This window comes from Trachurus japonicus, chromosome 6 (genome assembly GCF_045865225.1).
Source record: "Trachurus japonicus isolate A0001 chromosome 6, Traja_1.0".
Taxonomy (NCBI): domain Eukaryota; kingdom Metazoa; phylum Chordata; class Actinopteri; order Carangiformes; family Carangidae; genus Trachurus; species Trachurus japonicus.
In genome coordinates, this window is record NC_140912.1 from 21,887,298 (window position 1) to 21,907,937 (window position 20,640).

The 20,640-nt window shown below is 43.3% G+C and overlaps 1 protein-coding gene across 2 annotated transcripts in view; it reads left to right on the forward strand.

Annotated features, from left to right (window-relative positions):
• LOC146986146 (neural-cadherin-like) overlaps window positions 1-20,640 on the forward strand; it is an 85,793-nt gene that overhangs the window by 24,990 nt on the left and 40,163 nt on the right. For both annotated transcript variants that reach the window (XM_085779810.1, XM_085779809.1), the window contains exons 2-10: window positions 2,974-3,171; window positions 8,417-8,642; window positions 9,603-9,807; window positions 11,140-11,251; window positions 13,341-13,590; window positions 16,428-16,570; window positions 18,092-18,264; window positions 19,663-19,831; window positions 20,460-20,630. In XM_085779810.1, the coding sequence (XP_085635936.1) occupies window positions 3,045-3,171; window positions 8,417-8,642; window positions 9,603-9,807; window positions 11,140-11,251; window positions 13,341-13,590; window positions 16,428-16,570; window positions 18,092-18,264; window positions 19,663-19,831; window positions 20,460-20,630 (1,576 nt within the window). In that variant the 5' untranslated portion in view covers window positions 2,974-3,044. The remainder of the gene's footprint in view (window positions 1-2,973; window positions 3,172-8,416; window positions 8,643-9,602; window positions 9,808-11,139; window positions 11,252-13,340; window positions 13,591-16,427; window positions 16,571-18,091; window positions 18,265-19,662; window positions 19,832-20,459; window positions 20,631-20,640) is intronic.

Genomic DNA, 20,640 nt, shown 5'->3' on the forward strand with positions numbered 1-20,640 from the left:
TCTTTTTTTTTTTTTATACAGGCAAGCCACTTAGCAGCTTTATATAGCAACTACCCAAGGAGGGGATTAACAGCAGGAAACATCAACAGAATAGCTTGCAGTGAAATAGAACACACACTCATAGATAACTGGCGCGCACGCATGCAAACACTCCACGCTCACTGTACTCCCTCAGCCCTGGCCAACAACACACTGCCTGCACCCCTGCCATCCACCTTGGTATAATACATTATTATGTTAGTCATCCAGCAGATGCTCCTCATCCTTATGACACTGTAGCTTACAGTATAGACCGGGTTTTCATCACGCAGAGTGCAGAAGCATATTTGAGCTAGTGAGCCTCTGACTCGCCCGGGTTATTTGATCACATCTTTTGTCTCCGTCAGGTGAGGCGGATTCTGTCGGCTCGATGCTCGGGGGGCATCGCTCACAGCCGCTCTCCACTTAACTCGCCAGATCAGAGAGGAGTCGCGCGCGTTTGCAGCCTCAGCACATGCGGCGCGCGCTCTCTCGCCTCTCTCTCTCGTCTCTCACTTCACAAACACGTACGCTCGAGACACACACAAGCTCAAACACACTAGTACATTCTTCATTATCATTCCAGAGCTGATAGGCTCTAATTATCTGCCTTGGCTCTGATTAGTCTCTCTGTAACAAGCTAATTAGATGGAGCCTTGTAAAATCATCACCACCATTACCACAGAGACATGGCTGGGAAAGACACCAACAAGCAGGAGGCAAGAAATGTATCTTGCACGCTGCTCCCCGCAAAGATTTGATAGTCAACTAAATGTTAAGTGCTGAAGCTCTGATTTCCTTTTGATTAAGTGCATTTTAAAGCCCCTACACTTCGCAATAGAATCTTTATCCTAGCTCATTATTCATCACGAAAGGATTGTTCCGTCTTACAGGGCAGGATGATCTGGCTTAAACTGCATAAACTGCCGCTGTCGACATTTTAGGCGATAGCATCTGAACATTGATTAGTTTCTCTGCCCCCACGATACAGTGGCTATTTATCCAAAACGAACGAATCGTCAGATCTGAGTCAGAACTTTTCTCTCTGCAGAGCAACTTTAAAGCCTGAGCAGAAAGCTAGATTAATTCGCTCCTCTAGCTTCTTCCTCCCTCTGTTATTATCCCTCTAACAATCCTTTTAGGAGCTGTCACACACTTTATAGCTATTGTGTTTCAGTTGTGAACACTCCAGAGCTAGTCTGGTGTGCAACACATTGTATTTTCCATCAAAATGCATCTTAACTGTAAGCCAGTGCAGAAAGAAATAGGAATTGTGATCTCAGCATCTGTTTTCAGCTTTCCAACTCATTTGAGCGAACACTAGGTAACTGTGAAAGATTTATTATAGCAATTCTTACAGTTTGAAGACTTCATACCACTTGCAGTATGCATGTGCTTCTCATTACCAACATATAGGTTTCTGTTACTGCTCCATAATCCACTTTGGAGAGACATCATGTCGCAGGATATTAGGGAAACCAGCAAAGTAGAACTGGTTTGTACAGTGACAGCACATCTGTTGAGTCAGCCCTCAGGCAGTGAAAGGATGCATCACAAACTCCTGCTGCTTTTGTCTTGGATTAAAAAGTACATTTATAGCCGGGGGTCACACACTAGAGACCTTTTACATAATGGGATTTGAAATCCATAGTTACTTTTAGCCCTTAGGTAACTCACCTCTCTGCATACGTGTGCACTGGTGTGTGTGTGAGAGAAAGAGAGAGAGAGAGAGAGAGGGACTGGAAGAGACATGCTAATGTCAGCTCCGTCAAGTGTGCAAACATGTGTCTGTGTGTGACAGGACAACTTGCCTGTATGTCAAATCTTCGAGCTTGTGCTCATATCTGTCTGCGCCTGTGTTTGCATGTGTGTGTGTGTGTTTGTCCTGGCAGGGGGTGCTTCCTTTTTCGGGTTGAGGCAGATGGCCTCTGTGGATCACAGCCTACTGAACTGGTTGGCAGCCCCTCTGACATAATCCTTCATGCTACGTTGACACTAGATCACAGCCAATATTTGTGGAAATAGTGTCTTAGCTCACAATTCTGTGACTTGCTCCAGTTTGCAGGAATAGATTCTACCCTTAAAGTGCCCCAGATTGGGGCCGTGACAGTGTCAGAATTTTTTTGTGCACATAGTTTCCAGATTGTGTCATGGTATTTAATGTGGATAATGATCCCCCCCTATCAGTTCCAGCAAAAGGCACGCTGCACGCTCCTGTCATAGAGACTGCAACGCAGTTGTACACTGCTTCTCCTTCAGCCCTGCTGTGCACTCTTGCTGTCTGCTCCAGCTCAGGGTGAGCGAGTTGGTAATTGGATTCCTGGAATCTTCTTATTCTCTCCACTGAGGCAGTGTGCAGGCGACAAAATGCCTGCAGCCATGAGGCATCATCCCTGGGCCCCTGTGGGAAGATCAAGGTAGCTTTACACAGACTTGGTAGATGAGACTGTGGCTGAGACGCTCTCCCATGGGAACGTGGATGTCTGGATGTTTGTATGGGAGCCCAGATGGTGAATGGACAGATGACATCGTGTCCACCAACCTCCACCACTGGCCCACAAAGCGTTCCTGACATCCACTCACAAACAGCCTTCCAAAACCCTGTGGCTATGGTGAAGTGGAAGGAAGTGGAAGGAAGTGGAAAGCTTATGTTACAAGATATGTGTGGTAATTGTCTTTGACCAAGACTGAGCTGGACTCAGACCACATTTGCATCAGTTCCACATTGCAGATACAAAAATCACTGAGATTTAAATTCTAATCCTGAAGCAATATGTTTTGCCATCTACTGGAGAGGACTTCAGTCTCGCATACCTGTTCCCTTAGTTGACTCGCTGCTGCTTGCCGGTGCTTTGGATTCCCCCGGCTGCTTGTCTCCCCTCCACACACACAGTTACATGACAGCTGTCACTTTCAGTAACCACAGCTCCGTCACTATCTTTGCACTATCCGCAGGCCCAGACTGGTACCTGAACAAGGTGAAGCTGAAGATCATTGATGTCAATGACAACGTCCCTGAGTGGAATATGAAGCCGTACCCATACCTGGCTGTAGTGTCCGCCGAGGCCCCAGCAGGAACATTTGTCTACCAGCTCCAGGCCCACGATGGGGATGAGGGAAAAAGCGGAGAAGTGGAATACTTTTTGTCGGACGGTAAGCTTTCCCCTGTTCACATACACACACACACACACACGAGATGTATAAGAGGAAAAGGTATTAAAATAGGTTGTGTTCTTGTTAAAATTGGTTGACAGGCTGTAGAGCCTTCGAAATAAATCCATCTAGTCAGACACCAGCACAGTCACTCAGACAGACAGCCACGGGCGTTCACACATTCATTCATGCATTCATACTCTCTTTAGGTGTCCATTAGTCTCTGTGTCTCTCTGTCATCCTGTCTCTCTCTGCCTCTGTATCTCCATCCCTTTCTCTCTCTCTCTCTCTCTCTCTGCTGCACACACGTATACGCACATCCACAATCACAGACACAGCCAGAGGCCTTCACACATTTGTTTATGCACTTATCATGCACTCTTGTCTTTCTGTCTGCTTCTCTCTGTTTCATACACACAGAGCCATGCGAACATACACACGCACGCACACACACACACACACACACACACACACACACACACACACACACACATACATACACACACACATGCACAGACACAGTGGGCTTTTGGAAGTCAGCCAGAGTAGTAGACCCCCTGGTGGTTGAGGGGATAGAGGTTTGTTGGCATGTCAAAGATGGGGGGATGTGCTAATCTTGCCAACAGGGTTTTACAAAACACTACCAACTTCCCTCTGACTCGAATTAGTCCATCACACAGCTCCCTGATGTGACTTAAACCGCAATTACCACAAGGTACCCATGGTCTATATGGGCATGCTAAGAACTCATGTAAGCAGGAGGTTTGCCTCTAATAGCTTGTACAAAATAAATGATTTCCCTTCAAAGTAATCTAGACCCAATTTCAAGATTTCACATGTACTAAACAAATCTCTTATCCTGTGCTTAACTTCCTCAAGAGGATGAAAGGAGCTGGCCTTTTGATGAGTGAGGGCAGCCTGTCTGACCTCTTTTTTTTAGCATTTAACAGCACTGGAAAGGTTATTTGGATTTTTTTATATAAAGCTGCCTTGTGGAGTTTTGTTGTAAGCACATAAAAGTAAGTGTTTGCTGCTTAAACACATTGGGTCTCATTCATGAAACGTGAGTAAATCTGTGTGTAGATTTGCACATAAAAGCTCACTCTACTAAAACTCTACTCCGGATTCATGAACGGTGCGGGAAACTCAGATTTGATCGTAAACACGTGTGTAAGATGATGAATGCCAACCCATCGTAAACTAACAACACGCCCCCGGTGATCAGCAATTAGCATAGATCTCCATACATGAATAGCCATATAAGGAGATCCTGACCACCATATTAGGAGGTAGGTGCATCCTGCTCACCTGCGGCCATGACGCAAACGAGGAAAGAGGGAGAGAGAGAAAAAAAGAGAGATCACGGATCGAAGTCATTTTGGGTGAAGTGGAGTCCAGAAAAAATATTTAATTCTCTTCTGTTGGTAGTGGTGTGACTGGGACAGGTCAAAGGCGTGGAGAGAAGAAACAGATTTAGTGAATTAAGTAGGCCTATCCTTGGTTGATTAAAGAACGAAGTAAAGCCAGAATAGTTCGATATGAAACGTGAAAAAAATAAAAAAAAAAAAACACACAACTACAGAGCTACAGCAGCGACGGGAGGAGGAGGCTCTTCACAGCCTCAGCTGTAGAGGAGCATGGTTGTATCAACACATGAAGTTATATAGGCAGGTTATATTGTTACAGATGCACCAGCCGTCTGTCACAGCTCCATCCAAACCGGTGCCGACTGCGCTGCTGTGCAGGGTGAAGTGTGCGTCCACCGAGCGTGTTGCAACACAAACATTTTTTTTCCGGTTTTATATCAGATTATTATCATCATTAGATGGAGCCTTGACGTGTTTGTGCGTGTCCGATCCCTAAAACGTCTCTCTCTCCAAATATTTCTAATTGTTTGTCATGTTTAAATTACGTGTTTCAAAGGTGTCGGCCTATTTTGAACATGAGAGAGAGTAATACAGATTAAAATTGTAATTTTCAACAGTGACAAGCAGTATTTATTTGCATTCCTACATTTACACAAGCGCTACACACAGTCCGGAGCAGGTGTAGATTTTGTGAGTAGCTACGAAAAAATCTGCACTACTAAAAGATTGATGAATGCGGAAATCCACGTAAATTTGCGCTGCTCAGGGTTTACACACAAATCCGTGCTGCTCACATTTCATGAATGAGACCCATTGTGTGGATCTGTGAGGTCCAACAGATGTGTTGAGTGCATTTCCTTTCTCATTAAATATTTACAAAGTGCATTTTTTTAATTATTCAAAATCCTGCATTGTTTATAGACGTGTTTGCTAGAAGTCTACTTCTTCTGTGGTGCATTTGTTTTTGGTATTATATTTATTTGCACAGCAGTGCCACCACCTGTCAATCAGCAGAACAGTGTGAAACAAATGGCAGAAATGTATGTTGTGTGCAGTTGTTCGCATGCATGCCTGCCTATACATCATTGTGCACATATTCAGTACAAACAAAATGTGGACCCACTTATAATACTCTGCACCCAGGGCTGTTGTATAGGGGAGAAAGGTGATGATAATTCTAGGGGCCCAGCGCCCAGTGGGGCCCATAAAAAACCCCAGTAGTCTAATCTTTGTATGACTGATTTATTCTGCGTAAGACCCTGACTAATACTCATAGTACACTGTAAAAACTCAACATCTTTCCAAGAATATTTGTCTTATTTCTTGTCCAAATGTCTCATTTCTAGTCAAAACTAAACTCTTTCCACTTAAAATAAGACTCATTACCTAAAAATTTACTTGTTTTTAGATCATTTTCACTTAAATTCACAATAAATAGAAAAATCTGCCAGTGAAAGTAAGTTTTTTGTGCTTGTAATAAGGAAGAAAAACTTGCTCCACTATCAGATTTCTTCTACTTATTCCAAGTGAAAATCTGCTTGAAAGAAGTAAAAAGTGTCTAAAAACAAGCTACTTTTAATATGATGTCTTATTTTGAGTATAATGATATTTGTTTTGACTAGAAATTACATTTTGACTAGAAATAAGACAAATATTCTTGCTAAGATACTTGAGTTTTTGCAGTGTAATGCTGCATTAGCATCAAAACAAAGAAGGCTAAATAATACATGATAATACATACGTAGTCTAAGAAAAAAAAGGAAAAGTTAGGGGGAGGGGCCCACTTTAGTATTCTTTCAGGGGGCCCAGAATTCCTAGCAACGGCCCTGTCTGCACCATAGCATCAGGAATAAAAAAATACATTATACCTTTAAGTCAGTGTAGCAATACTGCTATGAAAAAATACTTAAACACGACACACAACAAGTACAGGTCCTGCTGGCTGCATTTAAATAACAGTGTTCACTGTGCAGCATAATAAATACTTTATAAAAAAGGAAATCATCATGTAAAGGACAAGACCCTCAGCTGCTGCCGGTAGGTCTGTTGAATGTATAATCTTTAGTAGGAACCTGTCGACTCAAAGCTGAGTGTTGCATACAGGGTCGGCAAGTCAGACAGTACTGAGGCAGATATTTATTTTCATCTTTTTTATAGTATTATTCGGCAAAGGGAAAAAAAATATCAGGTTTTTAGTGTTTAAGTCCTGTGCAGCCTCATGCTTATGTGCACAATCATGACCTGACAATCGTGTGACAAATGCTAGCTCAACTGCTAGCTACCAAACGTGGTTTACGCACTGTTCTGTACGTAGCAAAATAGGCTGTAAGACTGCTAAGATACATAAATCAACCTAAATGAACAATTAACTTTTTGTTGCGGCCTTGTAAGCTGATATGGATTCTTTAAACTTTTTTTAAACCTTTTAGATACGTTTTAGTATTGTTATTTATTTACTGTTTTTATTTTTGTGTATTGTGGAACACCCCCCCAACCTACTGTAAGTTTTTCACAATGCAAGTACTTGTACATCTGTGTGACAATAAACATCTTGAATCTTGAATCTTGAATATTAACAAACATGAGTCTGCTTTGAAGATGCTGTCCCCTGCACAATCAGTGTTTAACCTGTCCTGTAATAAGGGGTTCTCAGTAGAGAGTGTGCAATAATCTAAGGGCATCCACCTTCAGCTGCATCTCCTCAAGCCTGAACTCCTGGTGACATTTAAAAAACACATTGAAATAAGAGTATAAATGATCCTGACACACCAAGACTCAGAAGAGATTTAACCTTCAATTAAAGAAGTGAACATATTAACAAAACTCTTGCTAAATCCATTTTTTTAATTTTTTTTTTACAAAGTGTATTACTTAAAGCAGAAGTAAGTGATCTGGTCGTTTTGGCTAATGCTGCGTTCCAGGCAGACTTTTGAAACCGTAAATTACAGCTTCAAGTCACAACTTACGACTTTGTAGCGTTCCAGGCAACCCACTCGTGTTTTTCCGACCTGTTTTACTTGTGAAAGTCACTATAACGGCCACTCGTAACTTCCGACCCGTGAACTCGTACCAGATCGAACTGGTACGACTTCACAGGTCGGAAAAACACGAGTTACGGGCCGCCCTGAACGCACCATAACAGTCCTCGTCCCTACGTCACCACATTCACGGCGTCCCTTGGCTGCACACACAGCCCTGCATGCCGTTCTCTCTCCTCATTGGATAAAACTTGTAGGATACGAGAAAAGTTTTCTCCTCTGCTCAGAGCAGAGCAGAGTGACTGACAGACCCGTGTTTCAGACCAAACACTCTATGTAAGTGATTGCTGTCGGAAGATATAACTATTTAAGACTTATATTAACACATAAATATCGCTTACTTCTGCTTTAAAAAAAGAAAAGTATAACCAATGGGTATGGACCAGAAGATGTAGAGGCTTCCATTCATTGTTTTTTGTTTTTTATTGGGTTGGGACAACAAGGTATTTCTGTGTCAAATAAATGAAACCCAGTGGAAGATACTTGTCTCTCTCCCAGTGCATATGTAAGAAAGTACCAATATGATGAAAGTGAGACTAATGCTTGCCTACAGAGGGGCCACGAACACAGCACTCACCCACCTGAAGTCACTCAATCAGGTTCAGCTCAATGCCAACATAAATTATATTATAGAAAAGTAAAACTTAAATCAACAAGCCTAGCGGGAGAGAGTCACCTATTTGAAATTGCTGTTTTGGGTAACATTTGTGAGTTAGTATTCAAAACAGATGAGTTTTCACCTAAACGTTCTGTGCCTGATATTGGTTAGTATTCAAGGCAGCAGTATTGAATTACTTTGGATCCAGTGCTAAAAAATAATGTCATTGTATTTCCCCGTAGGCGGCGACGGCTGCTTTGCGGTGGACAAGAACACAGGCCAGGTGGTGACCACGGGGCTGGTGCTGCAGAGGGACAGAGAGTACTTGTTAAGTGTGGTGGCCCTTGACGGCCTGGGCAGCCGCAGCGCCCCCGCCATGCTGTCTGTGGTGGCGGGGGCCAGAGCGCCGCAATTCACCAACATTAGCTACGCCATCTCCATACCAGAGAACACGCCTGAAGGACAGCCGTGAGTACTGCACGCGCTAACATCCACCCACACATACAGTACATGAGCAGGGATGAATGAGGACTGTGTGATACATGTAACACATCAGGATAAATATACAGTCTGTATGTTCTTAAATAAACTGTATTTGGCTTTTACTGGTTTGTGGTTAAAGTTACAGTCCTACAATATTTTTTTTTCTTGTTGTAAAACAGTTACTCTGGAGGCTTTTATTCAAATGCAGACTATTCCCATGTGGCTATCACCAGACGCTCAGATTGTCAGTTTCTTTATTGTTGCCTCCGTAGGTATAACTGCCTGACAACAGAATAACAATGCGATGTAATGAAAAACAGTATTAAAAATGCAGCAACAATATTGCAAAAGTATTGTCACTATATTCATATCTATAAATTGCCAAACACTACAGTACAGCGAGTGCCTGAGTGGCAGCATAGTTACTTACATTTCCACTGACTGAGGGGGAGTTGCACATGTTCAGCACAGTGTTAAGAATGAACGCTGGCATTCGTCCATAGGTCTCCACACTTATAATAACTTCTGCACACTGCACAGAGACGCGTCTGAGGTGCCGTTTTCCACACACTTCCTGTTAAGTCTCACTAATGAATATTTATATTTTTTTTACACCAACCGACTCAAGCATTAGTTGACATACCATGGCTTCATCACACACCATTAGAGAGTGCAGAGTCTCGTAACCATAAAGACAAACATTGATATCTACATAATAGTATGACATTACACAGAACTGACAAGTACTGATTGACCATGTTTGTAGCACGTAGCCAATGGGCCATACTGGGTAATTGATTTCATTAGAGTGCAGTGCTGATGTAGGAAAAGAGGATTTCAATTTTTAATTTCACACATGCAACTGAAATCGAACACCAAAGCCTGCTTTTCCTCTTTTCTTTCTTTCTTTTTTTTTTTAAAAATCACTTTCACTTTGTTCCGCAGCTTCCTGGTGGTGTTTGCAATTTCCTTCCAGAAGCAGCCAATCAGCTACAGCCTTTTGATCAACCCCAGCAGCCTTTTCAGCATCCGTCAGGAGACGGGGGAGATCAGTCTGACCAGGACTCTGGATTACGAGAGTGACCAGCGTCGCTACCTGCTGATGGTGCGAGCCAGCGAGGAGCCCGGCAGCCTCAGCACTGCCACGGAGGTTAGTTTAATTAGAAGAGCGATACGGGCCGTGAACGTGAGTCATGTGAGGGTTCATGCACTCAGGTCAACAAACCCCAGAGTGTGTGATGTTATATTGCATCCGACATGGAAGCGTTTACTCCCGACTGCTCTGAATTTACAGTGTAATCTAAAAAAAGAAAAGAAAAAAATCTGCCGTGCTGCTGAGATCGGCCGTGTTGTGCACTCCCACTGGACTTTCACACAGCTCTCAGACAGATCCGAATTTCTTTCCTCATAAATGTTCTGCGGCTCATATCGGCTGACTGGGGGTGTATTAACAGCAATGATCTGATCTCCGCGCTGACCTACTGACATCACACCACTTGGTGTTAACCGCAAAGGGGCGGCAGCAGAGTCAGAGGCTGTCCACAGGAATGGCACGGCGGAACGGTTTTGAAAGGTTAACAAGTGGACCGGGTGGCCCAAGTGATTTTTTTTTTTTCTCTGCAGTTTGTTTCACGCTTTTGTTTCTGTGTCTCAGTGAAGTGACTTTTGTTGCGAATGAGATCTAAAGATGAACTGTGCAAAAACACAGAACTCACACGGAGGCATTTTGGCATCGGAGCTCAAAATACCCAAAAAAAACTTGATTCACAAACGAATATTTCTAGATAGACTATTCATGAATTCAGTTTCATTTAAATTATTAATTTGCAGATTTTGTCGCCCAATTATCATGTCAGGCGCTCGCTCGCTTCCTTCCACAGATTTAGTAGGCAAAAGCTCTTTCTGCTCAGCTGTATGTTGTGGAGTAGGAGATGAAGAGTGGGAAAACCTATCCTCGCTATTTCAGGACTATTACTCAGCTGTCACTTCACACTTTACACACAGTGGTGACAGGGAGCTTGTAGGGCGGAGGGCGGCTAAGGGCCTTTGTCAAAAAACACACAGTGAAGCACACACATGCTCAGAACATTTCTATTTTTGACTCAGGGAAATCATGAAGTGGAAGATAAAGGATGTGTTGAACTGGTAAGTTGAGAAACTATAAAATGCAATTTAGATTAAGTTTTGGGGTCAGTTTCCTGCACAGAGAATTTCATATGGTTGTCTCCTGAATTTGAGGGTTATTAAAGAGGAGCTAATTTTGTATTATTCTACTCTGATTTTCTCTCTTTTCTCCTCTCCTCTTTTCTCCTCTCCTCTTTTCTCCTCTCCTCTCCTCTCCTCTCCTCTCCTCTCCTCTCCTCTCCTCTCCTCTCCTTTCCTTTCCTCTCCTCTCCTCTCCTCTCCTCTTCTCTCCTCTCCTCTCCTCTCCTCTCCTCTCCTCTCTCCTCTTCCCTTATCCCATCATTCTGGTGCTAATCAGGTTCAGGTGTTGATAACGGATGAGAATGATTGTGTCCCAGAGTTCCTCCAATCCATCTACAGTGTGGATGGAGTTCCTGAGACTGTAACCACGGCAACATCCCTGCTGCAGGGTGAGACTCCTCTGACCCCATATTTCACATCCATCTGTTTCTTTCTGAAGTGGAGAGAGAAACTATCAAAAAGCTCACTTTTTTTTGAGGAAAACAACAGATGTATTTTGGTCGAAAGCCAAAGACTCAGTTCAGACCTTGACTGAGTGTTTCGACTTCTGCACTCACAATGTTTCCATTTTTGCAAAAATCAAGAAAAACTACGAGACATTCCAGATCTGTGATAAAAATCTCAATTATGCTAATCTTAACTAGCTGCAAAAATGCCATACGTTTGATTCATAGTGTGCTGTATGAATAATGACACGTCAATTTATCTACCATGACATGAGGTTACCTTGTAATTGTCAATTATGAAGCGTATTGCCATCAACACTGCTGAAATTGTAAAAATGAAGACTTATATTGTGCTGAGGGAGGTGCGGAAATTTACTGTCTATCTTGTAATCCGATCCAGGTGCTTGTTCCATTATCAGTGATGAACCTATGATTCCTATAAAAGATCACTGGCACTCTTTTCTTGTTTGATGAAAAAAAATTTTACTTAACACTCATAAGCTTCAGGCGTTGTAAGATACAGTACCTTTGAGATCCTTTTGCAATATTCAGTTACACCCTAAGATAGAAAAATACCCCAACAGGGGTTGTCTCACAGTCAGTTATACTTTATTCAGTAATACCCACGAAAGAACAGAAAATTCACATCAAATATAAAAAAGTTGTAGTTTCTGTCAAATGCCCCTGTGCCTGTGGGACTTCTGTCCCCTGTGGGATACCATAGGTGATCCCTGGGAATCTCTGACTGGCCAATTGTTTCTAGTGCGTTCTGGCTGAGAAAAATGGGACAAATTTAATCCGAAAACATTCGAATACACTGCCTAGAGCGTTGGAAATTGTTGCCACAGCAGAGCCGGCGGCAGGAGAAAGTGGCACCCTATACACAAACCAGCGCATCAAAAAAAAAAAGAAAAAAAAAAAAAAGAAATCAAACAACCAGTACAGAAAGGAAAATCTCAACAGAGAAAGGATCAAAGGTAGAAAGAGAAAGAAGACAGTGTGTCCTCTGAAAGATCTGTCAGTGGGAAAGTTAGGTATTTATGCTACAAATAGACTGAAGCTGATATACCATGCAAATACATGACTTTATAGTTCAACTGTTTTCTCAGATGAATGCCCAGAATGCCACAGCAATTCAGATCTGGTGAGGTGCAAAGCTAACTAATGAAATGTCAAAGATTTGAGGCACAGAGGCAGTGAAATCCCCATTATCCCATCACCTCTGCTTTTACTGGGCCGAGACACAGTTGAATATTTGACAATGAGGCTCACTTCAACTTCACCCACTGAGGTTGACGATGAAGAAGAACTATTAGCGCTAGTGACAGTGTGGGTTAAGAGAAACCTCCTCCTCCAGTTTTTTTTAACATTTAACCAGTCAGTCATATTCTACCGACTGCACAAAGACTGTAAAGTAAATTGCCGCTCCTAAACTATATTACAAGACATCGAGATGTAAGGAGAATGAAGCATGGAGATACAGAGCATGCAAGTGTTGATGCTTGACACAGAGGAAATAAACACATCAAAAAATATGCAATATGCAAGTGTTATGAGCTAGAGGGGGGACGGAGAGAATAAGTGAAATTCACGAAACAGCAAACTTTGACTTAAATTAGCTTTGCAACCTAGGGTGTTGATATCTGTGGATGTAGTCTTAGGAAAAAATATCATCATACATTCAAAACAAATCTATAGTTTTTCTGTGTGATTACCTCAGAATGAAATGATTTCCAAATAGTCTCTGCAGAAAACACAACTCGTTCATTTCACTGAGTCTTTTAGCTGTCTTTAAGCTCATTTTTGCAAATGATGGTAATCATTCTGGAGGACGAGAGGACTGCAGAGTGCAGTTTGTGTGCTAGTAATTGTAGCTGTCAGAGCTTATGATCTATTACATGTTTAGCAAGGCCATAAAGAGATAATGATCTACACAGATGTCAACATATTCATCAGCTGATGCCATCTCATCAGCTCTTTTCGATTAACTGCTAATTGATGGTCCTTGTGTGATGTCTCCCCTTCGCCACAGTGTTCGCCACAGACTGTGACTCGGGGTTAAACGCCGAGCTCACCTATTACACCCTGAGCCCGGACTTCAGCATTTCTCCCCATGGGACGGTTTTCCCTGCGGGCCGGCTGGACTATGAGAGGCCTAACCATCTGTATGAGTTTGTGGTGATGGCAGTGGACAGCGGGGACGAGCCTCACTCTGGCACTGCCACAGTCCGCGTGAGGATGGCAAACGTCAACGACGAGGCCCCCGACTTCTCCCAGTCCATGTGAGCAGCTTCGCCACTTACACTTGCAAAATACCCACACACACACACACACACAGTCTTTCCACAAAGCCTTGTTTCTTCCATCACTTTCCCTGCTATTGTGGAGCATAATCGCCTACAGTTTATTTTGAGTCTTTCATTTTTTCTTTCTTTCAGAAAACAACAATGTATTCTTTTTAATCTTCTTACCTGAAATTAAAATCAGGACCAAGTGGCAGGGAGAAACTTATGATTGTTGTAGTTATTGGTAGTAATACCTGCGGAGTCCAAACATAAGAGATTATATATTGGAATAAAAAACTCCGCAAGGCCAAGGCTCAAAAGTTAGTTGATCAATAAGCTATTATAAAAAAATGTTCAGGTGTGAGGGTGTGCCCTTGTGCGTGTGAATGTTATTGAGTTTAGATAACACAATAATATGTTTATTTGCAAAAAAAAATATTCAAGATGAATGTATGAATTGTTACTGTTTGCTTTATCATAAAAGCAAAATTACAATCCTCACCGTGGCCTGAGATGAACTGCAAAGATCAAAGTTTGTCACCAAGATGACAGGTTTAAATAATGCTCCTCCTGCTGGCACCGCCTCATCTCTGGTCCACCAGCTGATCACAGTTCATTATATCCTAGCTTTGCTCTTTCAGGAGACAAGGTAGTTGCATCACAGATATAAAAGTCGTTACATCACACATCACAGGCCTGCCTCCCTTCAGGCTATTCATCGCAATAATATTTGATGCTGCGAGTCCTGCCATTAATGGCCAAGTTGTGTCAACCCTGCAGTAGTGAAACCACTACAAGTAAGACAAACTCAATATGTTTGAATTTACCTTGTTGATCACAGCCATCTGGCATCAAAATAATTTGTTACTCACATCTCACACATTACCCAAAAACAAAGTGTGACATTGTAACTCTTGTAGCACATTCAGGAAGGTTGCTAAAAATGTCTCTTTGGAGTAAATCCCAGCGCTCACACAGCGCTGGGTGAGTTTATTTTTGGCCTTCTCTAAAGGTATGCAGTAAACTGACATACGGATGCAATCCAGTGTACCCTCGACCGCCTTTTTGGAGAAGCTGTGTGAGTGGGTGGGCAGCAACTGTCACTGTGGCTCCATTGCATTTATTCCCCCAAACGAGTTGGAGGCTTGTCCTGTCAGTCATGTTTGAATGACCTTCAGAGAAGACTGTTGCAGGCCTCTGTTGCCCGCTCTTGTTCCATTGTCAGGTGTCAGTCCCGGTGGGTGGCCAGACACAGCCAAACAAACAGGTGGGCAGAGAGGTGGAGATGTAGGCAGAAAAACATGTAACTGAGGAGAAAACACACACTGAAGCATTGTTGCAGGGCAAGCAAGAAGAGAATAGCAAAAACGTATGCGGCCAGTAGACAGGAGACAGCCGGTAAGATATGCAGATAAACAGAGAAGCCTGTCGGCAGTCACTCAAATGCTCTTGCCAGACCAGCAAACAGATAGTTAGAGATGCAGGCATTTTGCCAGGTGGGATGTGTTGGCCGCCTCATCACACTGTGGCTCGCTGAGATGTAGATAAATGATGTGAGAGCAGAACAGGACAGTGTCCAAATAGCAGCACAAAGACAGACATGTAGTAGGTAGACTGCTGCGTATTATGTCAGACTAATTGAAATACTCAGCCGTGTGATTGGACAGGTTAATATTTGCTGGCATGTCCTCTCAGTTCACATCTGAATGAGTCGTAGAGAGGCTAGAAGTGATTGAAGTGAGGGACGGACAGGCGGAGAGCCTATGGAAATGCAGTCTTGCGGGCCGAGCAAACAGACAGACAAGCGCACTCAGCCTAAGTATAACTTTGCAGTTCAGTGAGATGTAGGGAGATGCTTCAGGAAGCAAAGCAGAGGGAGTGTATATGTCTCATCCCACAGAGCTGCGGAGAGGTGGCCTCTGAGCCGGGTGACAGATTACAGGTCACTCATGTTGCCACGGAGACTGTCGCGGCTGGCGGAGATGAATCACCCATCAGTGTTCTTCTGTAAACCATCAATCACCTCTAACTTCTCACCGCAGACACCGACCGCCACCCCCACCCCCACCCCCACCCGTCCCCCTCTCCCACAGTCACACACACAGTCAAGGAGGATACAACACAAAATCTCACAGGGGATGAGTTCTGCTGACGAATCAAGTCAAACTCTGGGAGAACACCGCCCCCTCTTATATCTAACTCAACTCTCTCCCTCTCCCTCTCCCTCTCACACTCCCACATATCACTTTACCTGTCATTCCGGTGGCAGCTTTCCTTTTTGTCACCTGCTCTTTTCTCCTCTCTCGCCTTTTGCTCTGTTTTCCATTTCTCTTCATCTCCGCGTTCTCCGAGTCACGTAGTTCATCTCCACCCCATTGTGCTTCGTACCACCGTGGTATATCAGTCTCCTGTGTCTCGATGGGCATCTCGCTGCCCAGCGCCACAGAGCAAGCAAATCACTGTTGACATTTTAAAAGGCACTGGATCAAATGGCCCACAGTGGGCTGGATATGTGGAAGCGCCATTTGTTCAATGACTTCAACATCCCAGTCGACATTATCATTTGTCTCTGGTCTTGCCAGCTAAGAGGACAGGTTAAATCATAGTGACAAGCAAAAGCCACAACCATAAGTCTAATAAGCCAGCTGATGCTTTGAACAGTGTAAATGATTCATATCTCCTGTCTGTGTGTGTTTCTATCATTGACTTGTCACTTCTGTGTGTGTGTGTGTGTGTGTGTGTGTGTGTGTGTGTGTGTGTGTGTGTGTGTGTGTGTGTGTGTGTGCGTATTCTCATTTCCTCGCACTAGTTAAACTTGAGCTCCTCTTTCGCAGATATCGAACATTTGTTTCCGAGGACGCCGGCCCCAACACCCTCGTCGCCACGGTTCTGGCCAAAGACCCAGACGGCGATGGTATAATCTACTCCATAACAGCAGGCAATGAGGAAGGAAACTTTGTCATTGACAGCCAGAAAGGTGATATTTCTTAATTCTCCAGCCAGGCTTCACATTTGCACCTCTCACTCTAATTGACAGGCCTTCCGTCAAATCACACATTAAATTTCCTCTAATACGTTCCCGCTATGGTGGTGTGGAATGAACGCCCTCTACTTTCAAAGTCAATGTGGAAAGATATTGGAAGCTGATATTAAAAGCTGTAACTTCAATATGAGTGCCGCCTTTTCTATTATTGGAGTCATAAATATAAACGATGACATTATTTAGGAAATTTTCCACACTTGGTTTTTCTTTCTCCGCATACAGAGAGGAATGTTCCCCGTGTTTCGGTGCTTTCTGCCATTGGTGACCGTGGAGTTTATCTTTTTTATTTACCCTTTGATCCGAAACCAGTGGCAATCGCTGTGACATTTGTCACCCAACCCTTTCAATTCAATTTCACAACAACTGCTCTATCATAGCTCACAATCTTGAGGCTGTGCTCCACCAGCTCCTCTTTCTTTTGTGTCGTCTTTTTATATTCCTTTTTACCCTTTCAGTGTATCCTCAGAGCAAGAAAATGCTAAGGCCAACATCCAATGGGTGCGGAGAAACCACTACGGCTTCTCACTTACACTTACTATATATACAAGGAGTGCCGTCTCGCTGCTAGATGTCGCATTTGTAAACAAGGTTGACATTTAAGCTGGAAGAATTACCATGTACATCCCACAGTTCACTTATTTTAATGTGGTGGTGCAGAGCCGTCGATGTCACGCATTGTCATTAGGAGCTCTAGGACCCTTCTTTGCTCTGTGGGCAGGCGGGCCACATAAGTAAATTGGGAGAAGGCAGAGTCAGGCACTGGCATCTTTGTGAATCAGCATGCTGTGCTGTCTTTAATCAAGAGTATGAGAGAGATGAATAGAAACACAACGCGAGAATAAAAAACCTCCCCATGCTTTCACTTCAATGAGTTTCCCCCACATCACAGGCTGCTTGCTCGTCCTGCAACCTCTGATGTTTTTGTATTACTGTTGACGAGAAAGATGTTGACTCGCATGGTGCATCCTTTTATCCCACCTTTTATCTTGACTGTTACATGAAAGCAGACAAAAGGTGGGAGAGAGGAACAGCTAATAGGCATCTGCTGAGCCTGGTTAACTTCTAACCTGAGTCACTTACTACTTTATGTTTCCGCTCAAGCGCTCGAGCTGGATGGGCATCTTAGAGGAGAGCATGCAATTATTAGATTAGAAAATGCGACAAGATCACAACTGTGAAATGGGTTTTTGGATTTAGTCTGCATATCACATTCGTACCTTTTCTGTCGACTTGAGTGAGTTCAGTTTCCGCCTCCCTCTATCTTGCTCCAGTTTTCTAGAACAACAAGATGTGTGCGTTTTCTGCTGTGCTTTTATTGATAGCGCATCCTTCACCACGCAAGGCCACAACGGCAACAACATCCTGCTTAATGACTAATGGATGGGGTTGTGCTTCCTCTATCAGGGCGGATCGTGTTTTATAATGTGTTGTTATATGCACCTGTGCTCTCCGTAGGTCTGATTCGCCTCCGCTCCACTCCTCTGCCGAAGCTCCAAGGGCTGGAGTATGTCCTCAACGTAACGGCCACAGACGACAATGCGTCGGGTGGGCCGCACCCCCTCTCCTCCACCGCCCGGGTCATCGTTGGGGTTGATGATGTCAACAACAATAAACCTGTGTTTGAGGAGGTGAGGAAGAAGTCTTTCCTACTCAGCCATTCTGTGTTTTTAATCCTGTGTCTGACAGTTTCACATCCTGGGGAATGTTTTCTTGAAATGATGTTGTTGTTTTCCTGGAGTAATTAGCAATTCACAGAACGAGACACAAGTAAAAAACAAAACAAAAAAAAAAACGAGAGGATTCATACCACTTTAAAGTCTGCTAACATAGCCAGCGTAGTGTAATGAATGGAAACGGTAGGAGCACCGAGCCTGGCTCTGTCCAAAAGGCAGCAGTGTCTGGACTATTGTGTTGTAAGGACCATTTTCAGGGAAGAAGCCCAGAAAAGCAACTGGCAGATAATCTTACCTTTTGGACAGTGCTTGCTTGGTTTTCTGTTTCCTCATGTTTTCAGTCTTTCACTTGATATCAAAGAATGTGCATCTGCCTGTCTCTCTCATCCTCTCACAGCTCCTCCGTCTATCACTCCCTCCACCCTCTGCTCATCCCACTCACTAGCTCTCTTATTTTATTTTATTTTATTTTTTGCCCTGGTGTTCTCATTTCCCTGGCCTCCGTCTCTCTCCGCTCTGTTTTCCCATGTGTTCTGATTAGCCTGCACAACCCACTCTATCTTTAGGCGCTCCATTGGGATTTCAATTAATTTATGAAAAAAAGTGCAATATCATCACAATATACTATACCTGTTTAATTAACTTCCTCCTTAATTAGGAATGACTTGAACTTCGGTGGAAGACATACTCGTGCATAGACGAAGCTCCCGCGGTGGGCTGAGAGTCTTGGCAACTTGACTTGTTTAAATATCAACTTTTGCCTCAGAACCGTCTGGGCTCGCATCGTATTATGTGATTTTAGATGAAGAGTTACCCACAGGCCATAGTGCCTGCGCCATCACGTGCCCTCGCATTATTCTTGTTTCTATTGCTCGCTCACATCCTTTGATCCATCTCCCTCCCTCTGTTTCACTCTCACTCCTCCTTGCCTTTTGTTTTTCTTTTTCATGGCCATTCTGTTAAAAGAGTAGCTAGCATTTATATCTGATTATAAAAAAAGGCAGACTCCAGAGAGCAGCTCTTTATCTGGGGCATATGTTCATTAGAGGGAATGGATTGAATTCTTGTCTAAGACAAAGCTGTTCACTGCTGGCTCTTAAAAAGAAATCAGCTCATGCGTTTTCATTTAAGTAGATGGTACCGCTACTGTATCTATTACGTCTACATTTTGGTTCATGCACAGTATCTCCCGCTGTTTGCGTAGTGACCTTCTATTTAATGAGTTTACTTTCTTTGATGCCTGTATTCTTGTTAATGTAACATATTCTTACAATATATTCCCATACATGAGAATTGTTTCATGTGTTTGTGTGCTTCCCTCCCTTTCATTCTCTCGCCCTCTCTCTATCTTAGTGCCAGCAATATCGTGAGCAGGCTTCAGTGCTGGAGAACCAGCCAACGGGGACTTTTGTGCTGCAAGTGCATGCCGTGGATGCAGATGAGGGAGCAAATGGAAAAGTCAAATATGGCTTAATGCACAGAGACAGCGCTATGCCTGCCTTCAGAATTCATCCAGACACAGGTAGAGCAGTTGTGGGTTGTCTGGGCTAAAATAGGCCTCAATTAGACACAGAGTGCAGGGGCTTACTGTAGAGACACATTGCTACATTTAAAGGTATTTGACGTGGTCCTAAGAGTTGAACCAAGAAAAGGTTCACATGAATCATATTTGTAATTTTAAGAGTCAAATACAAGTACCAGTTTATCAATCATCTTTTCAGTTCATCTGATGCAGCTGGATGTGAGTGTTCAGTGTATAAAAATGGCGCTACATAATGAAGAGAAGGGCAAGTAAAGAAGCTGCTCTGAAGTCATGCCACGTGGAGCCAACATGTTATTCTGTCAGTCACTTGCGTTCAGGCTCGCGTTCTTTCGTCTTCATCTCAAGATTTAATAACAAAGTCACTGTGCTTGAAAGGAATGCTCGACTTCTTCAGAATAAATTTATAACTGTTTACTTGTTTTCTTGATTTATGGGTGGATGATTAGATGGATATCTGGATGGATGGATGGTTATATGGATTGATGGATGGATGTACATGTAGAGGGGTGAAATGGAGAATTGCTGAATGGATGAACGAGTGCATAAGTATTCATGTGTGTATGTTTTGGGACGGCGGAGCGAGCTGATTATTGTTCTGTATTTACAGGAGTGATTGTGACAGCCAGGCGGTTCGACAGGGAGCGGCAGAGAGAGTATTCAATTACAGTAACGGCCACTGATTGGGCGGAGGAACCGCTCATTGGAATCTGTCAGCTCACCATCCAAATACTGGACCAGAATGATAACAGCCCCAAGTTTGAGAATTTACGCTATGAGTGTAAGTGTTG